We start from the raw sequence: 27,100 nt of genomic DNA, 5'->3' as shown, positions 1-27,100 counted from the left end.
AAGTAGGACAACAACATAGGTCAAGGCAACTTAAGGTGACTTAATAATCCTAATAGTAATAATTAAATTTGGATAGCTCTGTTAACAAACATAAGGCGCTCCGATGACAGACACAAAACAGAGTTAACAGCTAATAAAAGGCAAACTAAAGTAATTAAGTATTGAACAGGTAAGTCTCAATGTTCTTAATAATAGTAGTGAAAGTGAAACATGTAGTTTGTCTGAGCTCAATGGGGATCAAGTTCCAACCGTTTGTTTCGTAGGTTTTGAAGTACAAGTTAAGTCCACAAAACACGGATAACTCTGTGGGACTTAGGCAGAAATCAGCTCACTCAAGTACAAGTGAATATCATCATTGTAGATGCACACATGATGTGCGGCCCAGAGTCGTCGTGAGTATAGCTGGCGCCCGAGGCATGATGCCCACCTTGCCCCACCCCCTCACTACGCCTAAGGTGTGGTCACCTTATAATCGACTCTTGTACTTAATGTAGAGTACGCATGAAAGCAGCCACAGAATCGTTTCATCTGACCGTTTATTATAAGTTCTTTTTATTAAATGCTATTAAAAGCTTATTATTAAACACTGAACAATCATATTAGCCAATAGTCTTTCAGTTCAGATAACATACACATAGATCTACATATAATATTTACCATTGTATTCATTTCCAAGTAAAGAGAAACACACACGCGCGCGCTTGCAGATACTTATTATCATCCCTTAGTTGGATTCGAACAGAAGCCCATGACAGCACTGACGTGGTCCTAGTAGAACAAGAGATCAAATCCTATATTTGTTGCAATACGCGTCACCAGACACACCTGGTGAGCTGTCAACTGTGACTGTGCGTGTACTTATCCAACAGGTATCCAGTCGCGAGAGATGGAGGCAGGGGAAAACTATTTCCTTATCTCTCGATGACAAATGTTGACTCACTGGGTCACTCACCTCCATTAACTGTTTCTTCAATACGCCCCTCCCCCATTTTTTATTTTGCACTCTTGGTATTTCCCCCAGTCCCCTCACTACCTCATCACTCACTGGACTCCCACCACTCTCTTCCCTCCCCCCTCAGCCATTACTGCTTGGGACAAAGATGTGAATAAGAAAGAGAGGAGAGAGAGAGAGAGGGAGAATGTATACATTTGACACTGTTTGTCGACTGCCTTAGTCTGACTTTAGGAATGTCGTTATTACAAGCTCACGATGGAAGAAGACCCTCTTCCAATGACGTCATCAGGAGCGCGCGGTCATTGTTAACACTGAGCTGTTGTTTTTGTTAACAACACGTTTTCAACTGCGTGACTGGTGTACTTATTAACGGCTGACGTATTCATCAGAGTGTGAGACTTTGGGGTCTGCATTCCCTCTCCTCTTCATTCAACCAAAGCATTTTTTTTTGTTCAAGAATGAAATAAATGAAATAACAAACAACTGAGTTCTTTACCACTCTCTCTAGTCGACACCAGTTATGGATGGAGCGCACTACACGACACCAGTTATAGATGGAGCGCACTACACGACACCAGTTATGAATGGAGCGCACTAGTCGACACAAGTTATGGATGGAGCGCACTAGTCGACACCAGTTATGGATGGAGCGCACTAGTCGCAACCAGTTATGGATGGAGCGCACTAGTCGCAACCAGTTATGAATGGAGCGCACTAGTCGCAACCAGTTATGAATGGAGCGCACTAGTCGACACCAGTTATAGAATGAGCGCACTAGTCGACACCAGTTATAGATGGAGCGCGCTGATAGAGGTTCAGATGTTGAGCCCGACGGAACTGTCACCTTTTAACAGGAGAAGGGGCAAAGGCAAGCAACTGGCACCTAAACCAGTAAGCTTCGGACAGAAAAGGGTCGTTATCCTTGGCTGGGTACCCACATAGGGGAAAATGACTCCAAACCTCCACTGCTTTGCGGATGTACGCAAACAAGAGAAAGGCTGGTGACCCTTAGTGCTACAACGTGGCTGAACCTGCGACGCTACTGTTCCCGAACTGTATTGGATATTTGGAGGTGTAAGTCATTAGCAGGTCCCTGTCATTAGTAGCTCATTGCCATTGTTAGTTCTAAATCATTGGTCGATCTATGTCTGTGATATATTTAAAGTCATTGGAAGGTCTATGTCATTAGGAGGTCTAAGTCGTTGGCAGATCTATGTCATTGGTAGGTGCAATTCATTGTTAGATCTAAATGGTAGATGCATGATATAGGTATGTCATTGCGAGGTCTAAGTCATTGGAAGGTCTAAGTCATTGGGAGGTGTAAATCATTGGGAGGTCTAAGTCATTGGGAGGTCTAAGTCATTGGGAGGTCTAAGTCATTGGGAGGTCTAAGTCATTGCGAGGTCTAAGTCATTGGGAGGTCTAAGTCATTGGGAGGTGCAATTCATTGTTAGATCTAAATGGTAGATGCATGGTATAGGTATGTCATTGCGAGGTCTAAGTCATTGGAAGGTCTAAGTCATTGGGAGGTCTAAGTCATTGGGAGGTCTAAGTCATTGGGAGGTGTAAGTCATTGGGAAGTCTAAGTCATTGGAAGGTCTAAGTCATTGGGAGGTCTAAGTCATTGGAAGGTCTAAGTCATTGGGAGGTGTAAGTCATTGTGAGGTCTAAGTCATTGGAAGGTCTAAGTCATTGGGAGGTCTAAGTCATTGGGAGGTCTAAGTCATTGGAAGGTCTAAGTCATTGGGAGGTCTAAGTCATTGGGAGGTCTAAGTCATTGGGAGGTCTAAGTTATTGGAAGGTCTAAGTCATTGGAAGGTCTAAGTCATTGGGAGGTGCAATTCATTGTTAGATCTAAATGGTAGATGCATGGTATAGGTATGTCATTGCGAGGTCTAAGTCATTGGAAGGTCTAAGTCATTGGGAGGTGTAAATCATTGGGAGGTCTAAGTCATTGGGAGGTCTAAGTCATTGGGAGGTCTAAGTCATTGGGAGGTCTAAGTCATTGCGAGGTCTAAGTCATTGGGAGGTCTAAGTCATTGGGAGGTGCAATTCATTGTTAGATCTAAATGGTAGATGCATGGTATAGGTATGTCATTGCGAGGTCTAAGTCATTGGAAGGTCTAAGTCATTGGGAGGTCTAAGTCATTGGGAGGTCTAAGTCATTGGGAAGTGTAAGTCATTGGGAGGTCTAAGTCATTGGAAGGTCTAAGTCATTGGGAGGTCTAAGTCATTGGAAGGTCTAAGTCATTGGGAGGTCTAAGTCATTGGGAGGTCTAAGTCATTGGAAGGTCTAAGTCATTGGGAGGTCTAAGTCATTGGGAGGTCTAAGTCATTTGGAGGTCTAAGTTATTGGAAGGTCTAAGTCATTGGAAGGTCTAAGTCATTGGGAGGTGCAATTCATTGTTAGATCTAAATGGTAGATGCATGGTATAGGTATGTCATTGCGAGGTCTAAGTCATTGGAAGGTCTAAGTCATTGGGAGGTCTAAGTTATTGGAAGGTCTAAGTCATTGGAAGGTCTAAGTCATTGGGAGGTGCAATTCATTGTTAGATCTAAATGGTAGATGCATGGTATAGGTATGTCATTGCGAGGTCTAAGTCATTGGAAGGTCTAAGTCATTGGGAGGTCTAAGTCATTGGAAGGTCTAAGTCATTGGGAGGTGTAAGTCATTGGGAGGTCTAAGTCATTGGAAGGTCTAAGTCATTGGGAGGTCTAAGTCATTGGGAGGTCTAAGTCATTGGGAGGTCTAAGTCATTGGAAGGTCTAAGTCATTGGGAGGTCTAAGTCATTGGGAGGTGCAATTCATTGTTAGATCTAAATGGTAGATGCATGGTATAGGTATGTCATTGCGAGGTCTAAGTCATTGGGAGGTGTAAATCATTGGGAGGTGTAAATCATTGGGAGGTCTAAGTCATTGGGAGGTCTAAGTCATTGGGAGGTCTAAGTCATTGGAAGGTCTAAGTCATTGGGAGGTCTAAGTCATTGGGAGGTCTAAGTCATTGGAAGGTCTAAGTCATTGGGAGGTCTAAGTCATTGGGAGGTCTAAGTCATTGGGAGGTCTAAGTTATTGGAAGGTCTAAGTCATTGGAAGGTCTAAGTCATTGGGAGGTGCAATTCATTGTTAGATCTAAATGGTAGATGCATGGTATAGGTATGTCATTGCGAGGTCTAAGTCATTGGAAGGTCTAAGTCATTGGGAGGTCTAAGTCATTGGAAGGTCTAAGTCATTGGGAGGTGTAAGTCATTGGGAGGTCTAAGTCATTGGAAGGTCTAAGTCATTGGGAGGTCTAAGTCATTGGGAGGTCTAAGTCATTGGGAGGTCTAAGTCATTGGAAGGTCTAAGTCATTGGGAGGTCTAAGTCATTGGGAGGTGCAATTCATTGTTAGATCTAAATGGTAGATGCATGGTATAGGTATGTCATTGCGAGGTCTAAGTCATTGGGAGGTGTAAATCATTGGGAGGTGTAAATCATTGGGAGGTCTAAGTCATTGGGAGGTCTAAGTCATTGCGAGGTCTAAGTCATTGGAAGGTCTAAGTCATTGGGAGGTCTAAGTCATTGGGATGTCTAAGTCATTGGGAGGTGTAAGTCATTGGGAGGTCTAAGTCATTGGGAGGTGTAAATCATTGGGAGGTCTAAGTCATTGGGAGGTCTAAGTCATTGGGAGGTCTAAGTCATTGGGAGGTGTAAATCAATAGCTGATCCGACATGATAGACAAAGGTATGGATGCTGTAACGGCTGTCCAATGTCGCTGAAACATAAACACATTTAACGACAAACACACACCGACATGCGCAGGGCTATGATTCATTACACAACACGCCCAACTCTTTATGACAAGCGTGTGGACATAGGCAAGTGATTGGACTAGTTGAATGAAGGAGTCAACACGTACATGTGAAGAAATAGGCCTGTCTATCAGTCATATAGGTGAAATATACACAGGAAGAGAAAGAATGAGTGACAGAGAGAAAATATTGTAGGCAATGTATCACTTTTTATACAAGACACTTGGACAACTTCAATGATAGCAAAAAAAAAGCAAAGTCAAACGTTCAATACTTGCGATCTATTGGCCAGATAATGTCAAGGTCATCTGTGTCTATGGCCGACGATTAACGAGGTTGTCGTGAGGCCAGTACAACGACCAACCGCCTTAGTTGTTTGCATTCCATTTAGAGTTGGGTGGGCTCAGGGACGTCTTTAAAATACCGAAAGTACCAAGATTCGAGCCCGGGACCCCTCAGACAACAAAGGTCATGATCATTAAACAAATTCAAATCTGTATGTATACAAACAATAAGTTTCTGAACGTTGACGGTCTAGAGATGTACATAGTTTTAGTCTCATTAGTTCTCATTTGTTCTCAAACACTTTGGAATCTTGACTCATGATCTAAGAAGAAAGAGAACTGTTTGATCAGGACATTAGTACGCTAACTTTAATCCGAATACTCATTTCCTTTATACAAGATAAGTTTTTTTCAAAACCTGACGACTTCACTATACTCTGATCAGCCTACGGCTAAGTTTTGTTCACCCAGAAAGAGTCTAGATTTAATCTGAATAACCGCAACTAAATTGTTGTAGGCTGTTCTGATTGTTATGGTCCATGTTGTTTGAAAGAAGTCTTGCTATTTTTGTTGTGCATTCATCCGTGATAAAGTTTTCAAAATGTCCGAAAAGTACGATCCTTACTCCCTCAATGAGTCATAACTAGACCCCACATTTATTTACTATCTTGAGTTGCCATTAACTTGCCATATAACATTTCTCAAATATTGCCCGTTTTAATAGCATCGTGGATCTCGTATTTGAGTGAGTCTCGATTTGATAGTGCTTATGGCGTGTGGACTCAGGTCCGGATTCAACATTAATTTAAAAAAAAATGTGTCAAAACGTAACAAGAGGATTAAATCTATATATACATCATTACGTAGCAGTTATTCCCCTTGTTTCAACATCAAACAAAATCATAAATCATCAATAATTAATTTACGAATCGGTTAATTTTTTAAATTAATTCATGTCTTGTCAGGTACAATGAATAATTGTGCAAAGTTACAGCTTGATCCCAGAATGAGAAATGGGAGAAAAAAATATGTTCAAACTTTTTACCAGACCGACAAACAGACAGACAGACTGTGTTGATATACGTTTTATAAAAAAGATTGTGAAAGAAAAATCAAGTTATTTGTTGTGAGTTAGAAAAAGAGAGAGCAGGGAGAGAAAATAAAAAAGTGGGAGAGAGAGAGAGAGAGAAGGACTGAGCAAAAGTAGAAAGAAAAGAACTAAAAAGGATTAAGAAAGAAGGAGAGAGAGTGATTAAGAAAGAGAGAGAGAGAAAGATTAAGAAAGAGAGAGTGATTAAGAAAGATATAGAAGGATTAAGAAAGAGAGAGAAAAATTAAGAAAGAGAGAGAATTATTAAGAAAGAGAGAGAAAGATTAAGAAAGAGAAAGAAAGATTAAGAAAGAGAGAAATATTAAGAAAGAGAGAGAGAAAGATTAAGAAAGAGAGAGAGAAAGATTAAGAAAGAGATAGAGAAAGATTAAGAATGAGAGAGAATGATTAAGAAAGAGATAGAAAGGTTAAGAAAGAGAGAGAGAGAAAGAATAAAATGGAGTATTCGATACTGTCAACAATGTTTGTTTACAATTACATACCTTTCAGTTAACACTTAAGTGACTAACAAATTTGAACTCTGAACGCTAGCCACTTCTAATCCTAGTTATGCAGACATATTTCCAGCTATAGGTTAGTTGGATATGTACGACCAACACTTCCAATAAAAGACATTGATATAGATCAGAAATATGCACAGCAATCAAATATGAAAATTAATAATCGCTTCCACTCACATAGAGGTATGTTGCTGTTTTTTGAACTAACTAACTCCAGTCCTGAATGACTAATGTTATCTAGACAATGCACGGACAAAGGCCTACCAGATGTTATTGATTTATAAATGGCGACAGTATTGACTAATCTAGAAACTAAACTTGGCCAAACATTGGGACTTCCCGAATCACACCACAACAACAATAACGAAAGATAGTCACGATAGGAGCTATGATGTCATTTAGTTGTTATTTTTTTTTGTACTATCACTGCACATCGCACACTGACACATGCTTTTAAGATCCAGATCTATGTGTCGAATATGCAGACCGAGCACACAAGAGAGTTGAGAATGAGTCCCTTGAGAGAGAGAGAGAGAGGGAGAGAGAGACAGCTAATCTGTCGGCCTGTTTGAAAGGTACGAAATCCCCAGTCGCCAAGGCGGGACTTATTTTGTTGTTCGTCAGGTAACATTCCTTAGGCTCGCTCTCAGCTAATCGAATAGAGGACAATACTTGTACAATACACAATACATTTTTCCTCCGTATCAGATGTCTTGCCTTCCCAGAGGCGGAACAGGAAAGGTGTTTGCTGGAGCTTTAAGAGGGTGGGGACGCTTTCTTACCGAATCCAGTAGATATCATAAGTATATTTAGTACAGAAGCAGCACATTAAAAAAAAATTAGATCAACTTTAAAATAAGGTTATGGTCACGGTCTAGATGTCCCGAAGGACGATGCCATCGGATGACGCTGAGAGATATTTCGGTCCCTCTTGATGACAACTTCAACAACACGAATTGGCAACCTGTTGGCCGAATGGAGAAGAAAATTGACTGGGTTCGGGTTCACCCCCCCCCACCTCTTCCCCAGCCGTGTTGCCGAAACCATAATATAGTTTCATAAAAGAAAAGAATATGAAACACTTGAACTCTTTCCGTGTAGAACTACAAACCAATAACACCTTCCATTAAATACAATTGTCTACATTAGTGTCAATAAAAACATACCGTCTGCTACCACGTAAATCTAACAGGTCACATAATAGGACAGGTCCGCACCACCGATAACCTAACCGCGCAATGCTCAAAATGTTTTCATAGAACCAAATCAAATGAACAACTCTGTTCATGTTCACTGAATGAAAAACAACATCCGGGCTCTCTAGCACAGCTGAATGACGTAATCGGTACAAACGTCACTCGGAATGCTTCAAAAATACGCTCACGCTCTTCCAGGCACGCGCAAATATTTACTTTCTCTCCACGTGACGCCATAAAATTATATTTAAGAATCTGCTACTCCATTCAATGTTTTAGTGGTTTGGAGGTGGACATCCCTACCTACATTTTTGGTTGTTGCAACCGTATGGGGTATTTGGGTGCCTCTGAGTCCAGTCAACTCAGATGGGTACCTGACATAAGTTGGGGAAAAGTAAAGGCGGTTGGTCGTTGTGCTGGCCAAATGACACCCTCGTTAACCGTAGGTCACAGAAACAGATGACCTTTCCATCATCTGCCCTATCATCTGCCCGCCCTATAGACCCCCAAGGTCTGAAAGGGGAACTTGTTACCTTATGGTGTCGCTTCGGTAAACATTACCCTCAGTTTAACTCATGTATCCCGGCATTCTGTCACAGTAAAACCGAAAGGTATTTTATTGATAAAGTAATTCTAGTTGATGTGAGTCCCAAGAAACCAATTTGAGTTGATGTGAGTCCCAAGAAACCAATTTGAGTTGATGTGAGTCCCAAGAAACCAATTTGAGTTGATGTGAGTCCCAAGAAACCAATTTGAGTTGATGTGAGTCCCAAGAAACCAATTTGAGTTGATGTGAGTCCCAAGAAACCAATTTGAGTTGATGTGAGTCCCAAGAAACCAATTTGAGTTGATGTGAGTCCAATGAGGTGCTTCACTTACTATTACATAGCCAGCTAGTTCAATCAACTGATACGTTCAACAGATTCACATATATTAATCCTATTAATCTCATAGAAAACAAGAAAACATTAAGAAACTGGAACAGACACAAAATAGAGCAGTGAGATTCATAACAAACGAATATTCATATTTGACTAGAGTAACACCTTTAGTAAAATCACTAAATTTATAAAGCCTTCAGGACAGAAGGCTCAAAAGTAAAGTAGCAATCATCCATAAAACACTGAACCCTAATCTTCAAATAGAAAAAGAAAATTTAATAAAATACTCTGAAAGACACAAAGATAAAGGCACATTCCTCGTCCCATATGCTAGGACAAATTTGTACAAATACTCCTTCTTCCCTAGTGCTATTAGAGCATGGAATGGGTTGCCTGAGCTAGCCAGGAAAACCAGTGACTTGGCAGAATTTAAGTCATTGGTTAATATGCATGACTAAATGCATGACACGTAGGACGTAATCATCTTCTTTTTTGAAGTAACGTCTGTATTATATAAGATATAAACGACATAAACATATATTGTTTGTTCTTTTCTTTTTGCTTTCAATAGTTTTCAATACTTTGTGAATAGTAAAAACAAACAACAGAAAACTTCTACGAAGAAAAGTTGTTGGGTTAAAATTCCGAAATCCTAAGTCTAACTAGTCTTGTATTAATATTAAAACAAGCCAAAAAAAAAAACACAAACACACAAACAAACTTGAAATCTCATTTAAAGAAAACTTTAATATATAAAGTTCAATTATTGTTTTTGCTAGAGAAAAAAACAACTCGTTTTTTTGTTCCAATGCGGTGTTGTAAGTAAGTACTTGTAGCTAAATGTATCCCCAGTAATGACGGATATGCTGTCTAGTATGCTGGAGAAGTTTATTAGAAGCCAGGTGTAGCCCTAAGCTGATATAGTGAAACAAACATACTTTATTCTTCTAATATGTAACTCAAAAGTGTTCTCACTTTAAAAAAAAGCCGGATCTGCTATGAAGTTGTAAGTTTTTTGTTTTTTTTTTGGTATGGCGGGGGGGGGGGGGGGAAGGTCTAGTTGACTGAAGCATGACGATTTGAATCAAAAGTTCAAACGAGATAAATTTAGCGCCTATCCCCGTGGGAAACAGCTATCAACAATTGTTGACAATGTTTTTAAATCAAAGTAAATGTTTCTTAGATATTTGTGTGTGTCTGTCTTTTGTGTGCGTGTGTTTGTTACTGAGGCCAGGAGAATGTTGTCTCCACAGAGCAAGAAATTAAAAAATAGTCTACTTTCTGGATTGTTACCTTTTATCTTGAGGGATACATGTTGATGTATTTTGTATTGGCTGACTTTAAAACAGCAATAATGAAATAATCAACATATATATTTTTTATAATATATATTTTTTATAATATATATATATATATATAGTGTTATAAACTTGGTGGTGGCACAGAGAGGGGTAGTGGTGTGTGTGTAGTCAGCCGACGCAAATCGCCCCAGGCCAGCGCTAGACGAGCGGTCAACCGTGACGAGCTAAGACGGTCAGCCGAGTCGAGTGTCAACAGGACAGTTCGGGAAAGATCGCCGTCGTGAACAGAGCTCAGGAGCGTCACGAGAGTTGTAGTCATCTGACCACCTAGAAACGTCGAGCGGCGTTCTGTCCGGTTCGAGAAGGCCAGTAGGGACCCTATATAAGAGCGGAGGCGACGCAGTCAAGACGGTTCAGAAAGCGGGTTCACGACAGGAGTTCAGAACACGGTCGACTACAGCACAGTTCAACGGTGTGGTTCTGTACGGAGCATTACGACGGTTCAGTGCGGAGTACTGTCAAGTACAGTTGAGACGAACGGCGTCTTGATCTTGGTCTGTGATCGAGTCCGACACAACGAGCCCAAGTGTGTGAAGTCAGTCCCGAACAGTTGAACCCAGTGCAAGCCCGGAACGAGACGGAGAGACCAGTGCAAGACTCGATACGGCGGAACGGTGTTATCGGAGAGATATTTGTTATCGCAGAGCTATTTGTACTGTTCTACGTGCTGCCAATTGTACAGTATTGGCTGTTATTCATGGACATTAAACCTTTACGTTATTTTGGAGCCCTGACTTGTCAAGTTCATTAAGTTGGTGGTGTATGGTGCAGTTTGCAGAGAGCCTGGATAGTGAGATTCGTAACAACTGGTGTCAGAAGTGGGATAGGATCGGAATCGGATTGGATCGGATCTACTATGGCTCGTCTGAAGCTGCTGTACGAACTTGAATTTATAGAACTGAGGCGAGAACTGCGTGAACGAGGGCTGAAGAATGGCGGAAAGAAGAAAACCTTACAAGCACGCCTCCGAGAAGACATTGTGGAAGAAGGGGAAGATCCGGACACATATCTGTTTGAAATTAAACCAACTTTAGGAGAGCTCTTGCACAAACAGCTAGATGACTGGAAGGAAGAGTTGCGGGCTATGAATACGACATGGAAGAAGTCCAACGAAGAGACCTGTACCAAGCTTGAAAAGATGTATATTTCGGTGAAGGAAATCACGAGCCCCGTGGTGAAGACGATGGACGTGTTGGAAGAAACCCCGTACGACCAAGGAGACATGAAAGATAAAGGAGCTGCGCCCTCGTTAAACATCGAACAAAGCTTTGAAGAAATGTGCAGTGACAACGGCAATGCTGATGAATGTGGTGCTGCCTGTCAATCTGAAAACAGGGAGTACAGACCTGTAGAGCCGAAAGAGACAGATGAAGAGACAATGGAAGCTGCCCATAGTTCGAACGAATCTTGTGCTGAAGCTTTACCTGATATGAGCACCTCAAACAGCAAAACAGATCAAGAGAACGCTGATTCTGCCTACAAGCCTGTTGCTAAGGGACGTTTACATGATGAAAGCTACCAGCGAGGCTTGGACTCTACAGACGTTCGTCCAGATGCTAAGCTCAGCGAGAGAAGCCCTGCTGGTGATAATGAGGACCCATTGATACCTGACGAAGCCGTTGAGAGACATATGCAAGTCGAGAGATATCAGCCAGGTCCGAACCTAACAGACGTTGGTCCAGCTGCCAAGACTGGAGAGGAAAGTCCTGATGGTGGTAAAGAGAATCCAAGGCAGTCTGACGTTGACATTGAGGGACATTTGAAAGACGAAAGTCATCGACAAGGTCTGAAACCAACAAGTGATTGGCCCGATACTGAGACGAGAGAGAGAGGTCCTGGTGGTGGTAAAGAAAGCCGAATGAAGCCTGAGGCCGAAGACGAGGGACCTTTGCACGAGAAGTGTTACCAACCTGCCCCACGAGCATGCCCTCCAGACAAGGCTGAAAATGATGACATGTCCCACAATTCCCTGTCCTGTGGATTTGAAGCCCATCCCAGTCCTTCTTCGCAAAGCCCTATGAAGTCACCTCTTTGGCCAACGATCTTGGTATTCCCAGCCCTTACATCCTATACCTTTCCATGTGCCAAACGGCTGCCCTCAATACCGAACGACAAGAGAGCGACGCGTCACATGAAGACCAACTGGCGGAGAAGAAGAAGACTACTTTTGTTGAATGCAAGATGGATGACGATGCAACATCGATATCACTGCAGCCACATGAAGACCAACTGGCGGAGAAGAAGAAGGCGACTTTTGCTGAGTGCAATATGGATGACCATGCGATCACGAGGTCGATGCAACCACATGAAGGCTAACTGGAGGAAAAGAAGAAAACGTTTTCTGAACTCAACGAGGATGGCGATGAAAGCACGATGGCGAAGCAACCAGGTTAAGGCCAACTGGAGGAAGAGAAGGAAGCGACCATTGCTGACTGCAACATGGATGGCTCCATCAAGCTCAAGAGGCAAGCCAACTGCCACTGATCGACCCCCGCCTGCAGCGATGAAACTTTACAGCCAATGTCATGATGTTGATTCTGTCCGGGACGGACAGATCTAAGGAGGGGGCAGTGTTATAAACTTGGTGGTGGCACAGAGAGGGGTAGTGGTGTGTGTGTAGTCAGCCGACGCAAATCGCCCCAGGCCAGCGCTAGACGAGCGGTCAACCGTGACGAGCTAAGACGGTCAGCCGAGTCGAGTGTCAACAGGACAGTTCGGGAAAGATCGCCGTCGTGAACAGAGCTCAGGAGCGTCACGAGAGTTGTAGTCATCTGACCACCTAGAAACGTCGAGCGGCGTTCTGTCCGGTTCGAGAAGGCCAGTAGGGACCCTATATAAGAGCGGAGGCGACGCAGTCAAGACGGTTCAGAAAGCGGGTTCACGACAGGAGTTCAGAACACGGTCGACTACAGCACAGTTCAACGGTGTGGTTCTGTACGGAGCATTACGACGGTTCAGTGCGGAGTACTGTCAAGTACAGTTGAGACGAACGGCGTCTTGATCTTGGTCTGTGATCGAGTCTGACACAACGAGCCCAAGTGTGTGAAGTCAGTCCCGAACTGTTGAACCCAGTGCAAGCCCGGAACGAGACGGAGAGACCAGTGCAAGACTCGATACGGCGGAACGGTGTTATCGGAGAGATATTTGTTATCGCAGAGCTATTTGTACTGTTCTACGTGCTGCCAATTGTACAGTATTGGCTGTTATTCATGGACATTAAACCTTTACGTTATTTTGGAGCCCTGACTTGTCAAGTTCATTAAGTTGGTGGTGTATGGTGCAGTTTGCAGAGAGCCTGGATAGTGAGATTCGTAACAATATATATATATATATATATATATATATATATATATATATATGTATATATATATATATACATGTACAATGAAGATTTGTAAAGGTTAAAGTTGAAAAGTTAGGGTTCAATAACACCTCAATGTGTTTACTAAAGACTTAAAAAGAGAAATGTTTGATTTGTCATGATGAATAATTTACTTTGCCCTTGCTACAGGGACGTGAACTTTGCCCTATATTGCTATTAATAGCACATGAAACAAATTCTTAAATAGGTTTCATTCCTATTGCCCTATAGACTATCAGTACGTACCAGCTACGCCCGTTGAATTTTTTCACAAGCTTTATATTGTTTATTATGACTGGAACACACATTTTTTTTAACGTTAATAAACGTGCCACATTTGAACGACCTACTTTTTAGCCCGTGACAATTTCACGTCCCGCTCTCTCGTTCCCTCTCCCCCTGTATTTCAACCCCCCCCAGTTTTATTTTAGTATTCTTTTAATAAGTCTGGATCTCAAACATAATCGATGTAAGCGGCTCACCCACCAGTTTTATTCTTTTTCGTTTAAATATATTGTATATTTACTACTTTTGTAGCTGTTGGGCCCCCCCCCCTTTTTTTTTACGCCAGAAGACCAAAGAACTAAAAAAAAAACAAAAAAAAAAACAAACAAAAAATCTTTTGGTCCAATATATCAATTGATTGAGCCGAGTCCAGTTCTTATCAGGGAGTTTATAAATATTAATGAGATAATTATTCAAACAAACAATTTAGGAGAGAGAGAGAGAGAGAGAGAGAGAGAGAAAACAAAAATATACCTTCTAATTAAAGAAGACAGTTCTATCCGATTGAGTAGTGTGACCTGCACTGGATAGTGCTGATGTGCCATTAATTGTTTTGTTTGGTATCTACAATGGGTAAATCTGACAATATTTTAGAAAATTTACGATTACACAACGAAAGTTAAAATATCAAATATCAATATTCCACTAAAAATAGAACCAATGGGACTAGCATATTTAATCTTTAAGTGGGTAATTTTAGACATGTACCATTTCCTTCCGCGAAGCACAAGTAGGCCTACTTTATTGTAAATATAAAAAAAAAATCCAGGTCGTAATCGATAGCAAAACGTAGGGGACTTTATTTATAGAAATGGCTTTATAAACGGAAACATCCGAAAAACGGAGATAAAACGTAGAGGGTTGCGTATTTTTAGCGTCTTCGAATGTATGGAAACGATATGGGTTCGTTTCATATTTAAAAATAGTCTCCCTTGAATGACTATAAAAGTCTAGCCTGCAGATATTGAGAAAACAGACACGAGGGTGAGGGTGATTCAAGTTTGTAAGAGCTTAGGAACGTTTCAGCTCGAACATTCTAGATCTATTCTGTAATTAGGCCTACATTAATTATAGTGCACACTGATTGTTTACTTTCTTTTGGGGATTTAAAAGATAGACCTACATTTTCAGTTGCCTAAGAACAACTTTAAGGTATAAGTCACTGTAATTTTTTTTTCTTTAAATTTGCTATTTAACATTTATGTATATATATAATTATTGCGCTATAGCCACTTAACAGAGTAAAACCATACCGTTCGTTTGATTCTGATATGATTCGATGGTTTGAAAATATTGCATTATGAGAAAATATCAATATAAATGAGATACATTTGAAAATATACACCGAAAACTGTAGATAGACTTATACAACTAGATAATAAAAATTATTACAAATATTAACAAAATTGTGTAGGATTTAATATTGTATTACTATTTTATTGGTGTCACTTTTTAAGTTAAAAATTTAATGATTATACTTTCTTCTTACAGAACTTTTCAATATGGCCAAAAGTAAATTACATCGGACAACAGTGTCAAGGCCGAATTCGAAATCACTCAACACTTGTGCCAAGACTAGCAATGTCAGAAGATGCCTTACAGATTCTACTTGTGCTCATCCACGCCGCCACCCCCAGACAAGACTAGTACTCCAGACAAGCAGATCCAGCTGTGTGTCCACGCTTCAGTCTCTGTGGACAGTGGTAGACGTTTCAAACTCTCTCGGGAGCAAGCTGATCCTTAAAAGACTAACGCAACCAAGCGCAGACTCAGTGGCGTCCCAGGTGTCAGGTCTTTTGATGAGTTCCAGAAAGTTCAACTTTTTAAATTCGGGACCTCCCGCAGGATGCGAATCAGACACGAGGATTAATTTCCTGGAGTCCAATGAAAAAGAGGCGGATACGTTCTGTGAGAGACTAAACACAGTGTTACCAGAAAGTGACTGTCTTTTTAGTGTTGATGAGAATTCTGAGATGGAAAATGTCAGTACCAGACTTTTACAAAGACAAGACACTTTGATTCTAGAAGATGACACCCAAGACACAATGTCTGAAAATAGTTTTTGGTGAAACTTTTCCTTTGGACGTGCGCAGTTTGTGAGTTAAGTCAAATCTAGTTCCAACTTCACCAGTTAAAAAAACATTCCGCCTTATTAAACAGTGCAATATTAATTTATGGATGAAAATGTTAAGAATGTAAGACACGAACGAAATCTTCAATAAAAAGTATTTTTGATGTAATTTTTGTTTAGAGATCACATTGTATGAAAACAAATGTAACAAACAAATATCTATTTCTTGGACCATTGTAACTTGAGCATTTTGTTTGATATTTGCTCTGGATCTGTCGTTGAGATTTAATGCTGCATTTTGTTTTAGAAAAGTAAATATGTAAATATATACATAAAGCCTTTGTTGTCGATTTCAGAGAGTCTCATGAATGTGTTTATTTTAAAATGAATTCTAACTTTATAGGGCGTTTTCGTTTCATTTAGTGAATTGTTTATAAAATGCACATCTTATCTTATCTTATATGATACAGACATTACTTCAAAAAAGAAGATAATTACGTTCTACGCGTCATGCTTCAGTCATGCATGTTAACCAATGACTTAAATTCTGTCAAGTCACTGGTTTTCCTGTTTTCCATGATCAAATAGCACCAGGGAAGAAGGAGCATTTGTACAAATTTGTCCTAACATATGGAACGGGGAATGTGTCTTTATCTTTGTATCTTTACATTGACAAATAGATTTATAATATACAATAATCAAGCACAATAAGCCATTGTCTTCGATTTCAAACATTAAAATAAGCATTAAATAAGCAAATAAACAAGCAAATAAATAAGCATTCAAATTTGGTTTTCTAAAGCTACATTCGTCTGCAAAAGCTGCGAAGCCGAGTTGAGATAGGCCTAGATCTATATTCATTCATGAGTGCAGGATGTCACGTGACAAGTCATGACTTTCATATAGTACGACATCAGATGAAGGCAAAGCTTGTTTGCTTCTAATATATACCCTGTCGGTTAAAGGACTAGAAATGAAAATAGCTTTGATAAACTTGAACAATTCAAAGAACCAAAGACAATGTATACTTTTATCTATATTATAAAGTAGAATGTGAGGTGTATGTATGTATGTATGTATGTATGTTACTTATAGACATCAAAACCGCTTGACCAATCTTGATAAAACTAGGCAGGAATGTTCCTTGGGTACTAACTTAGACCGTAGTGTATGTATTGTAGCCCTAAAACAAACTTAAGACCCTCAAAAAAAATAAAGTTGTCCGACTCTATTACAGCTATAGTATTTTATGGATCTAGGCCATGTCTACAATGTTGACATGAGAAAAGATAGAAAGGATTTAGTCCTAGATCTAATTTTAAGAAATACACTTTGAGCAGATAGTTTTTTACTTTGACACATGAAAATACAAAAGAAGATCCATTGATTTCATTATATAATAAAATTAACCTTCAATTTTGTGTTTCAAAAGCATTTTTTACATAAATTAGTTCCTTATATCTGTGACTACAGATTTCCTGACGAACATTCTTTCATTAGACAATACCGTAATGAATCGCATACTAAAAATTAATTCGTTTAATTGTTTACTTTATAATCCCATCCCTAGATCTAAAACTCTAATTCAACTCTAAGATGATAAAACTTCTCTTCGCACAGATAGTTTTATACTTTAACACATAAACATATTAATTAAAGTCCATTCATTTCATATTTTGATCAAATAAGCATTCAAATTTGGTTTTCTAAAGCTACATTCGTCTGCAAAAGCTGCGAAGCCGAGTTGAGATAGGCCTAGATCTATATTCATTCATGAATCGCGTACTAAAAATTATTTCGTTTAATTGTTCACATTATAATCCCATTCATTTAACAAAGCTATCGCTCTTTTCGTTTTTAAAAGATAAGAATGTATCGACTGCGGGTAAACCCATTTTCGCAAAACTAATTTTATTTTCGTAGCTAAAGAGAAATAACGTGAAAGGATCATTAGCTAACTTTAACATACATCTAAATCCAATCCACTAGATTATTCAAAAGCATTTTTTACATAAATTAGTTCCTGATATCTGTGACTACAGATTTCCTGGCGAACATTCTTTCATTAGACAATACCAATTGGTTACACATTAACACATCTCTCTACTGAGTCTATTCCTAGGTCTAGGTCTAAAACTCTTATTGAACTCTAAGATGATAAAACTTCTTTTCGCAAAGATAGTTTTGTGCTTTAACACATAAACATACTAATTATTGTCCATTCATTTGATATTTTAATCAATTTAACATTCAAATTTGTTTTTCTAAAGCATTTTTAATACATTCGTTCGCTGTTCGCTAAAGTTGCGTAGCCGTGATGAGATAGGCCTATATTCATTCATGAAAAAAGGTCACGCATGCGCAACACAGAATGAACTCTATAATAGCCAATTTTTAACTCTAGATTAGTGTAGATTTAGATCTATGTCTACCTCAAGATCTACTTTATACTTTAACACATGAACATACAAAATTAAGTCTATTCATTTCAAATTTTAATCATATATATGTAGACCTAAAAGCAAATGTTTTAATTTGAAAAAATGGATTTAAGCCTATTAGCTATTTTTATTTGATAGCTTCATCACACTATTTTTACATTGACACATTCGCTTTACTTATTACATTATTATTTCGTTTAATTGTTTACAAAACACTCTCAGTGACTATATCGACAGTAATGCGCAAATAAAGACCCGCGGGTCGCGGGTAACATATGTCTAGTATTTTATAAAGATCTGAAAATAAAATTGTGTCGTTTTAATGCAAGTGTTCCATACCTAGTTTAAAATGATTGTGACACAGAATACTAGATGGAAATAAGTGAGACGATAGTTTTACAGCATAAAAGGCGTAAATTCTAGTAAACTAGTTTCAAATAATTATCAATTAGTTGGATTATATCTAAAAAAAAAGTATAATCAGTACGACTCTAATAGACCCCTGTAACTAAAAGTCAGTCACAGAGAAATTGTCTTAAGCAGAGACTCCCCAAATTCTGCCTCTACCAGACATGATTGCCACCTTGACGAGAAGGAAGTATTGTTCCAGGTCTCAAGGGAGGCAATCAAAAATTTTCAATGGAAGGGGAAAAAAATTGACATTAACCCTGTTCTTTCTTTAGGAGCCCTTGCTGCAGTCCACTCCGCAAACACACCGGAAGTGCTGGAATATATGTCCTTAAAATAATTTTTTCTTCATAAGAAAGTGTTTTCGATATATTCAACCTACATTATTAATAGTATCCAACAATATACATCGTTTTATAGAAATAATATTGATTTAAAAAAAGGAAAAAAAAAGGGGGCCCACAAAACAGGCAGTAAAGCCCAAAAAAAAGAGGCAGAGAAAGCCCACAAAACAGGCAAAGAAAAGAGGCCTAGGGCTCAAGGATGTCTATGATGATAAAGCTAAAATTGAATAGCGCAAACGCTGAGGTTTCCTAAAAAAAAATTCAAATAATTTTGAAACAAATATCTTCTTATTGTAAATTATAGGTTTCCACCAGTAAGTGGTTATTAATAGTCAATATTTTATTCTGCTGAAAAGTATACTGAGAAATGATTTGGGTTAAGATTTATCTCCCTTGTTTGACCATGACAAAAAAAAAAAACCCAGTATAGTCACAGGGGGCGCGGAGGCTGAGTAGTCAAGCGCTCGGCTTAACCAACCTGAGGTCCTGGGTTCGAATCTAGGTGAAGGCTGGGATTTTGAATTTCGGGATTTTTAGGGCGCCCCTGAGTCCACCCAACTCTAATGGGTACCTGACTTTAGTTGAGGAAAGTAAAGGCGGTTGGTCGTTGTGCTGGCTACATGACACCCTGCTCGTTAACTGTTGGCCATAGATTTTCTTCTTGATGGTTTTGTCAAGGGCCAAACTCTCATTCAAGGCCTCGAGGGAGAAACCTTTCCTTGTGGTTGCATTTACTTATGGTGTATTCTTTCATTATATATTGCACTCCATTTATATATTGTTGGAACCTGGTTGTTATTTGTTCTTTTAAATTGTATTCGACTTATATACATACTAAATGGATTCTTTCTCTTTTAAAATGAATGTAAACACTTTATTTGAAAAACAAATGTAAGTAGCTTTTAAAACAAAAAAATACTTAATTTAGTAATACAAATTTTTTTGAAAACATTATCTTAGAAACAAACAAAAACATGTACATATACTTTAAAAAATTGAGTAAAAAGCCTCCCTTATTAATATACTATCCAGTGTTGTTTTTTTTTTTTTACTGTTAATAGTGAATTGTTGTAAAAATTGTGCATTTATATGAAAAAAAAAACTGCTTGCATAATTAATTTTAAAGGACTAAATGATTTGCTTTTTAAAAAAGCCGCTAAATCAGAGCTTTGAAAATCCAAAATATGATATCGGAATTTATATATCTTTACTAGTTTTTACGATCTAAACGGGACGGACGGACAGACGGACGGAGTAACAGACCACACAAAACCAATAGCTGCTATTCCCATTACGGTGGCATCTAAAAAACACCTTAGTTTCACTACTTAACTACCCATTAGGTAGTTCCTAAAGCCATAAATAAATAAATCTGTAAGACTAAATGTATTGTCCATTTCAGCTTTAGTTCAATAGTAATGTTTAAAGATATCAGCGTTACCTTTACTTGACTGGACTGCTGTATACGGGAGAGCAAGATAAATGATCAAACACTAGAATGGAATTTACTGAAATGAAAACTTGACAGCAATAATAAGAAGTATTCTATGTTCTAGAGAAGGAAACGATAGTTCTCTTAATGCCAAGGATGATCCATATGTTTTCATGCACTGACCTATATGAACATTGTGCAACTCTACATGCGTAATGTATCCTAGATAAGTTGTAATTAGTTGAGAAGATCTAGGAAATCTTAGCGCTAGCTATTCTTAATGCTTTAGGAATTCATCAGGCCTGGGTAGGCGGACAGATATATTTGGCAAAACTGTTCACTCAGCAGCAAACAGGTAGATTGTTGGGGGGCAGTGAAGGCGCGTGCAAAATAAGAGAAATGAGAGAGAGAGAGAGAAAGAAACAGAGAGAGAGAGAGAGAGAAGGAAAAAAAAAACTTGAGCTCGGTGTAGACTGTAACATTGTGAGTTACAAAACAACTCACGCGCATAAATTCTGCTGTAGGCAGGAAGGTTAAAACTCTCCTCCCGTCAGGTATTTGTAAAAGTTGAAGAGGAAATGAAACAATGACATCCTCTTGCCCTTCCGCTCTCCTAAACTAAAATGGTTTTCCACTTCAAAGGCTGTTTCTCACTACAGTTAATAGTACAGTCGACCAGAGGACAATGCAACAGACACTTGGATTGCATCCCTTGTTTTGAAGATGTGGGCAAAATCAGTGGACGAAAAATTGAACCTGGAAAAAATCAGGGGCACGGTCGACTTTCGGTTTAGTTGTATCCACATTTGTATCCGTTAAATAAAAAGTAACATTCAAATTGTGATTAAAGAAAAATACACTTGAGAAACACTAAATGGAAATAGCGTAAAAATTGTGTGAGAATGAATGAGAGAGAGACAGAGAGACAGAGAGAGAGAGAGAGAGAGAGAGATCTATGGAAAAAGTTTAAGGGAAAGAGAGAAATTGAGATTGAGAGACAATGGAAGAGAGAGAGAGAGAGAGAGAGAGACAGAAACTGAGAGAGAGAGAGAGAGAGAGAGAGAAAGAGAGAGAGAGAGAAAAAGAAGATGAAGGATAGAGAAGGTGGGGGCACTAAAGAGAAATTACAATTAAACAGGATATAAATGGGTTGAACTGTTAAACATGGTATATTTTTTTTTTTTTTTTTTTTTTTAATTTTATTAGCGGCCTCCGAATGGGGAAAAAACGCAATTAGTTTTGTGTGGAATATCTGTCCGTCCGTCCGTCCGTCCCGTTTAGATCTCGTAAACTAGAAAAGATCGTGAAAATCCGACATCATGATATTTTAGACCATTCAAAGTTCTGATGCAACGGCTACTTTTTTCTTTTGTGAAAGCGAAAAATCTAATTTGTTAAATCACTTATATAAGCTGTTGTTTTTTTTTCATAAAAATACACCACTTTTATAACTATTAACTATTAATAGTAACAAACACGGGAGACTCTTTAGTAGAGGAGGTAACTATCTATCATATTTATAACACATTTATGCAAATGGTTCTAGATTTTTTGACAATTTTTTTTTTACATTTGTATTGCTAAGTTATGTAAGTTCTGTCATACTAACTACTACATTTACACGAAAAAATCTATTTAGTATGCATATAAATTGGACATAATTTAAAACAACAATAATAAGTAGTTTTTCATATTATCGCGTGAACTGTAGTACTGCGCCATATCCATAGAATACTTAACTAAAGGAAAATTATTTTTTAACGAAATGTATTTTTCTTGAGGATTTGAATAAGAGATTAACCCTTTACAAAACAATTACATCAATTAGATATTCATTATAAGACATCAGTTAGGCCAGGTTCACATTAAACTTCACTTTCACCTATCCTTTGGTCTGTTGGACCGCGGGGGCACTACACAAGATCTGTTAATCTTCTTTCTCCATTATTTGTCTTTGATAGAATTTCTGATGTTCTTTTTGAAAATATTTAAACTTGCCTTTTTATCTGCCTGGTTGGACCACTTCAGGGTCCGATTTTGAGTTTGTGTTTCCACACAAACTGTCTTTGTAACCTTGTTGTTAACGTAATGCATTCATTTCTTTATTTGCACTCTAGCTAGATGTAGATCTAATTATTGACCCTCCGGTATGCTAGAAAACTATTACAATGAACTAAAGATCTATAATTTTATTTTCGTGTTTCGGATTAGTACTGACAAATTCCATATAATATAATCCAAGGCATTTCTTCATGAAATAGTTCAATACTTTCGGTTAAAAAATAACAAGGACATGTATGATGACAATAATTTGTAAGGTATAATAATTACCTTTAATGACTTGTTTGGGTGTTTGTGTGGGTTTTATTTATTTTTTAACAAAATAGGTCTTTTTTTTTTTTAAATAAAGAAGCATAATCTAACAGTCACGACTTTATACGTCTGATTTTACCGGGTTGCGGTTCTTGTAGTTTAAAAATAGAACCACTACGCTAGGTGAATTTAAATATCAACTGCTGACGTCAACATCTTATCAAAGATGGTATAAAATTAGACATAGAGTAGAGCTTTTAAAACTGTAGAATCTTTTGGTGGAAACACTCAATTTACTTTAGAGAGATTGAAGAAGTGAAGTCTGAATATTCTTAGTTACATTTCACAATCTCTTTAATTAGTTGACATGATCACAGGGTAATAGTGACAATACAAGTTGCTTTTTCAAGGAACAAAAAAGAGAGAGAGAGAGAGAAACGACATTTTATTCTTTTCCGCCTGCAACGCCGAGTGTTTCGATCACAATCTAGATCCAATAGCGTAGCTAGGGGAGGGGTGCAAATTTGAATGTCACCCCCACATGAATGTCCTAAATTATTTTTTTTTACATTTAATAATAAATATTACTCCACTGCCATCTTGCTTTTCGCGTGGATTAAAAAATACTAGACAGCATTGATGTAGATTGTAGATGATGTTATAGATGATGTTATAGATGATGTTCTAGATGATGTTATAGATGATGTTATAGATGTCTTTGCTGCACAGAAAGCATGACGTGAGGCGATATGAATTGAGATTTGTCACTCGTGCATTATCCCGCCAATAAACAAAGACATTATTCATTAAAAGAGTCTCAATGATTATTTTTTGTTAACTATACTTATATACTGTACTAAATGGAATTTAGACTTATATATTTATTAAGTGCATTATCTCAAGTGAAATCGAATGTCGAAATGCAGGGGCCCTTAAAAAGGTCAAGACCCCGGGCCCCCCAAACCCTAGCTAAGCCACTCTCTAGATCTATATATTAATTCCGATATGAGCTCCGATAATTCAAAGCAGATTTTTTCAAACAAATCTTTCGACGATTCTAAACAAAAATTCTGTTAGATTAAAAATGTAAAAACTCAGAACAGTACGTACTGCTGTTTGATTAATAATAATTATAATACTAACAATAATAAAAAAAAAACCACTACTGCCTAAGGCATAGCAACTTTACATTGAATAGCTACCCTGTCCCTGGCAATAGCATTAAACAACTCCACCAGTGCACACACCTATATAAAATCTCTTCGTACTCTTAGCAACAACAAGGGAAAACAAAATGACCAGAAAACAGGCTTGAAAAAAAGAAGATAATAATGAGATTTGAAAGCTTACAAATAGTTTTTAACTCTAGACGCAACTTTCACACGTGATGGCTGCTGGGATAGAAAGAGATCGAAAGGCATTAATTTGTTGGCTCAGGTAATGAGTAGGCAGACTTCAAAACTTGACGGATCAACACCCTTGTAACAGTGAATCAGGTAGGCATAATCTGTGTGCTAAAAACAGTCTGGGGTCTCGAAGATGCACAGGTGCAAAGTGCACGTATAAATGCCCAAACTTGCCTCGGTCTTAATGTCAATTATAACTTTGGTTCGCTGATTTTTGTGTTTGTGTTTTTGTTTTATCAGCTGGGGAGAAGCTGGTCGGCTATGGGTTGAGGTGGGCGGGGGGGGGGAGACTTGGTTACCAAGAAACAATTTAAAAAAACATTTTTTTTAATAACGAAAGTTAATTTAGGCGATGTTTTAGGAGGAAAACTAGATAAGAAATAATAATAATAATAATAATAATAATAATAATAATAATAATCTTTATTATCCGTAAGGAAATTTGTCTTACAATTTGTGCATTACACCAAACAAAAAACATTATAACTATAAGAAACCAAAGTGTACATTCACACCAGACGCACTCATAATTTACATGTGACAAAGTTTATACCAGATTGTTCTTATTTAATGATTTGATTGCCAGGGGAACAAAAGAGTGTTTGTGTCTGTTTGTCTTTGCTATCGGTGTCTTGTATCTCTTTTGTGATGGTAAAATCACAAAATCCTGACACAAAGGGTGATTCTTTATTTCGAGGACCTTGTTAGCTTTTTTATAGATGTTTGTCTCAAACAACTGCCCAAATGGGGTTTGTTTTTTGCCAATGATTTTGCCAGCAGCATTTAGGATTCTATTAAGTTTATTTTTATTTTTAATGCTCAGATTGCCATACCAGGCAGTGATATTGAAACTTAAAATATTGCAGATGTGAGCGTGATAAAACATAGCCAAGGCCTTTTCGCTAACATTAAACGAGGACAGTTTTCTTAGTAGTCGTAATCTTTGCTGCCCTTTTTTGCTGATATAATCAGTATTTGCAGTAAAATTTAGTTTATTGTCTAGGATAGTACCAAGGTATTTAAAGGTTTGCACAATTTCAATAGTCTCTCCAGCTACAGAAACAATATCATTTTCCTTCTTTTCCCTACGAAAATCGATTATCATTTCTTTGTTTTTTTTTACATTTAATAATAAAAAATTATCTTTACAGTATTCCTCAATGTGTTCTAGTTCTTTGAAATACTCATTTACGTCTGAGCTCTCTGAGAGCAGGGCAATAATATTTACTCAGTATTGGATCCTCCCTTCTAAAACCGTTTTGATCCTAAACAATCGTAATCATCTTCAATCTATAGTTGAATTGAGGATTTTTAAGTCAAAAGCAAATTATTGAACAACTATTTCGCCCTCCCTCCTATTTCACGACATTTGTGTTAAGAAACGTTAATGAAGTGATGTTAAGGAGGAAGTAGTCGAGTTACTATTTACTCAAATAATGAATTCTTCCTTCTAGAATTGTTTTAAAAATGGGTTACTCCATTGTTTCTCAATCTGGGGGAGTGTCTCCTTAGAGACATCTGGGGGGTGGGGGGGAGGGCGATGCTCTAAAGAACTAATTCCCCGATTTAAGGAAAATAAACTAAACTGATTGACTTTAAAGTTTCATTTCGTAAATTTGGTTTCCAAACATTGTGTAAATAGCCAATACATAATGCTAGTAGCTTCTATATGATAAAATTAAAAAAAATAAATAAATACATAACTAAATAAAAATACACAACTGGAAAATCATTATAGTTATATGTCTGTAAGTTTCTTTTTCGTGACATTCTTAAGACTTACCGGGCTCAACTAACAGCGCTGCCTCCGATCCTAGTTGGCTAGGGGTGACCAAACGAGTTGTTTTTTTTCGGTGGGGGTAGGGAGATGGAGCGCTACTAGTAGGCCTAAAAGTTTAAGAAACACTGGGTTACGCCAATGATTATCAACACAATTAGAAGGATTTCATGAAATCATTCAAAGCCTAATAAACAAATCTGAGAGATTATTTTACTTTAGCATAAAAAAAAAATTGTAAAAATTGATTGTAAAAAAAAAATAAGGCAGTGGTGCCGGCTTTTTTTTTTTAACAGGTAGTTGATTATTTATTCCTAGAGTAAAATATAAATGGTTGTGGAGTGGGGTGGGGTGGAGACAACTTGTTGATGTGCTGCGAAGAGATGCACTCTCTTGCTAGAAGGTGAGCCAAAAACTAAAATGAAGCAGTTACCATGGTGACGGGAACACGCGCATAGGCACAGGGAAAACTCATTAACCTAAAGGGGGGCAGAGAGGATGCTGTGCAAGTGCAGGTGACACAATGAGGCAAAGCACATCCTCCCTAGGTGGGGGGGGGGGAGGCTGTAGATGTAGTTGGCTCTTTGTATTTCAAACAAAAACTGGCTCAAATGCAAAGAGTCTTTCTATACTGACACTAAAGACGTAATAGATAGTGATTTAAATGTTAGAGTCCATCTAGACTGACAATTGGGGGTAGAGACTTCACAAATATCGATCACTATTCGACACTTTCACAAAACGAATAAATCTCCCTGACATGAGTCTTGCAATCTTCAATTACCTTTCCTATAAATAATTGTTCATTATATTTTCTTGAGCATTATTAATGACATAAAACTTTAACAAAACAATCGTCCATTTCTCTCTAGCCTAGACTCTAGCTCATTAGGCTCAATCCCACTTTTTACAACCCCGATTCTCTCGACCCCAGTTCTATAGATCCCGATTCTCCAAACCCACTTCTATCAGCGCCAAGTCCAGGTTCTCTTTATGTCAACAAACCATCGCAAAAGCTACAGTCTTCAACATTTTTTACCCTGAAGCCCTAGGGGTACGTGTTCCACAGGTTGAGAAACGGCGCTGTAGTTTACTAAAAGCAGCACATGTTTCTGTAAATCGTCTTAAGCCTCACTTTACAAACATAGGCCCACCTTACTTCTTCGGGGTCCCATTATGACGA

General features: G+C 38.2%; 1 protein-coding gene and 1 long non-coding RNA gene across 10 annotated transcripts in view; one reads left to right on the top strand and one right to left on the bottom strand.

The window, feature by feature from the left end:
- The window catches only part of LOC106078248 (uncharacterized), a 58,034-nt gene that overhangs the window by 20,389 nt on the left and 10,545 nt on the right, over window positions 1-27,100 (bottom strand). Inside the window, exon 1 of one of the 9 annotated variants that reach the window (XM_056020220.1) lies at window positions 14,200-14,304. The exons of 6 other annotated variants lie outside the window; for them this stretch is intronic. Coding sequence is in view for 1 of the 3 variants with exons in the window: in XM_056020216.1 (XP_055876191.1) it covers window positions 658-669 (12 nt within the window). In the remaining 2 variants the exon portion in view is untranslated. Of the gene's footprint in view, window positions 1-657; window positions 838-6,623; window positions 7,163-14,199; window positions 14,305-27,100 lie in introns of those variants that run through there. 2 more of the 9 variants (XM_056020218.1, XM_056020216.1) reach the window with 2 other exon arrangements.
- On the top strand, window positions 14,592-16,132 carry LOC106055513 (uncharacterized). Its single transcript, XR_001215562.2, has 2 exons — window positions 14,592-14,877; window positions 15,217-16,132. It is a non-coding gene; the product is annotated as an uncharacterized LOC106055513 (long non-coding RNA).

This window comes from Biomphalaria glabrata, chromosome 2, assembly GCF_947242115.1.
Source record: "Biomphalaria glabrata chromosome 2, xgBioGlab47.1, whole genome shotgun sequence".
Classification (NCBI taxonomy): Eukaryota; Metazoa; Mollusca; class Gastropoda; family Planorbidae; genus Biomphalaria; species Biomphalaria glabrata.
This window is presented reverse-complemented; position numbering and strand designations above follow the sequence as displayed.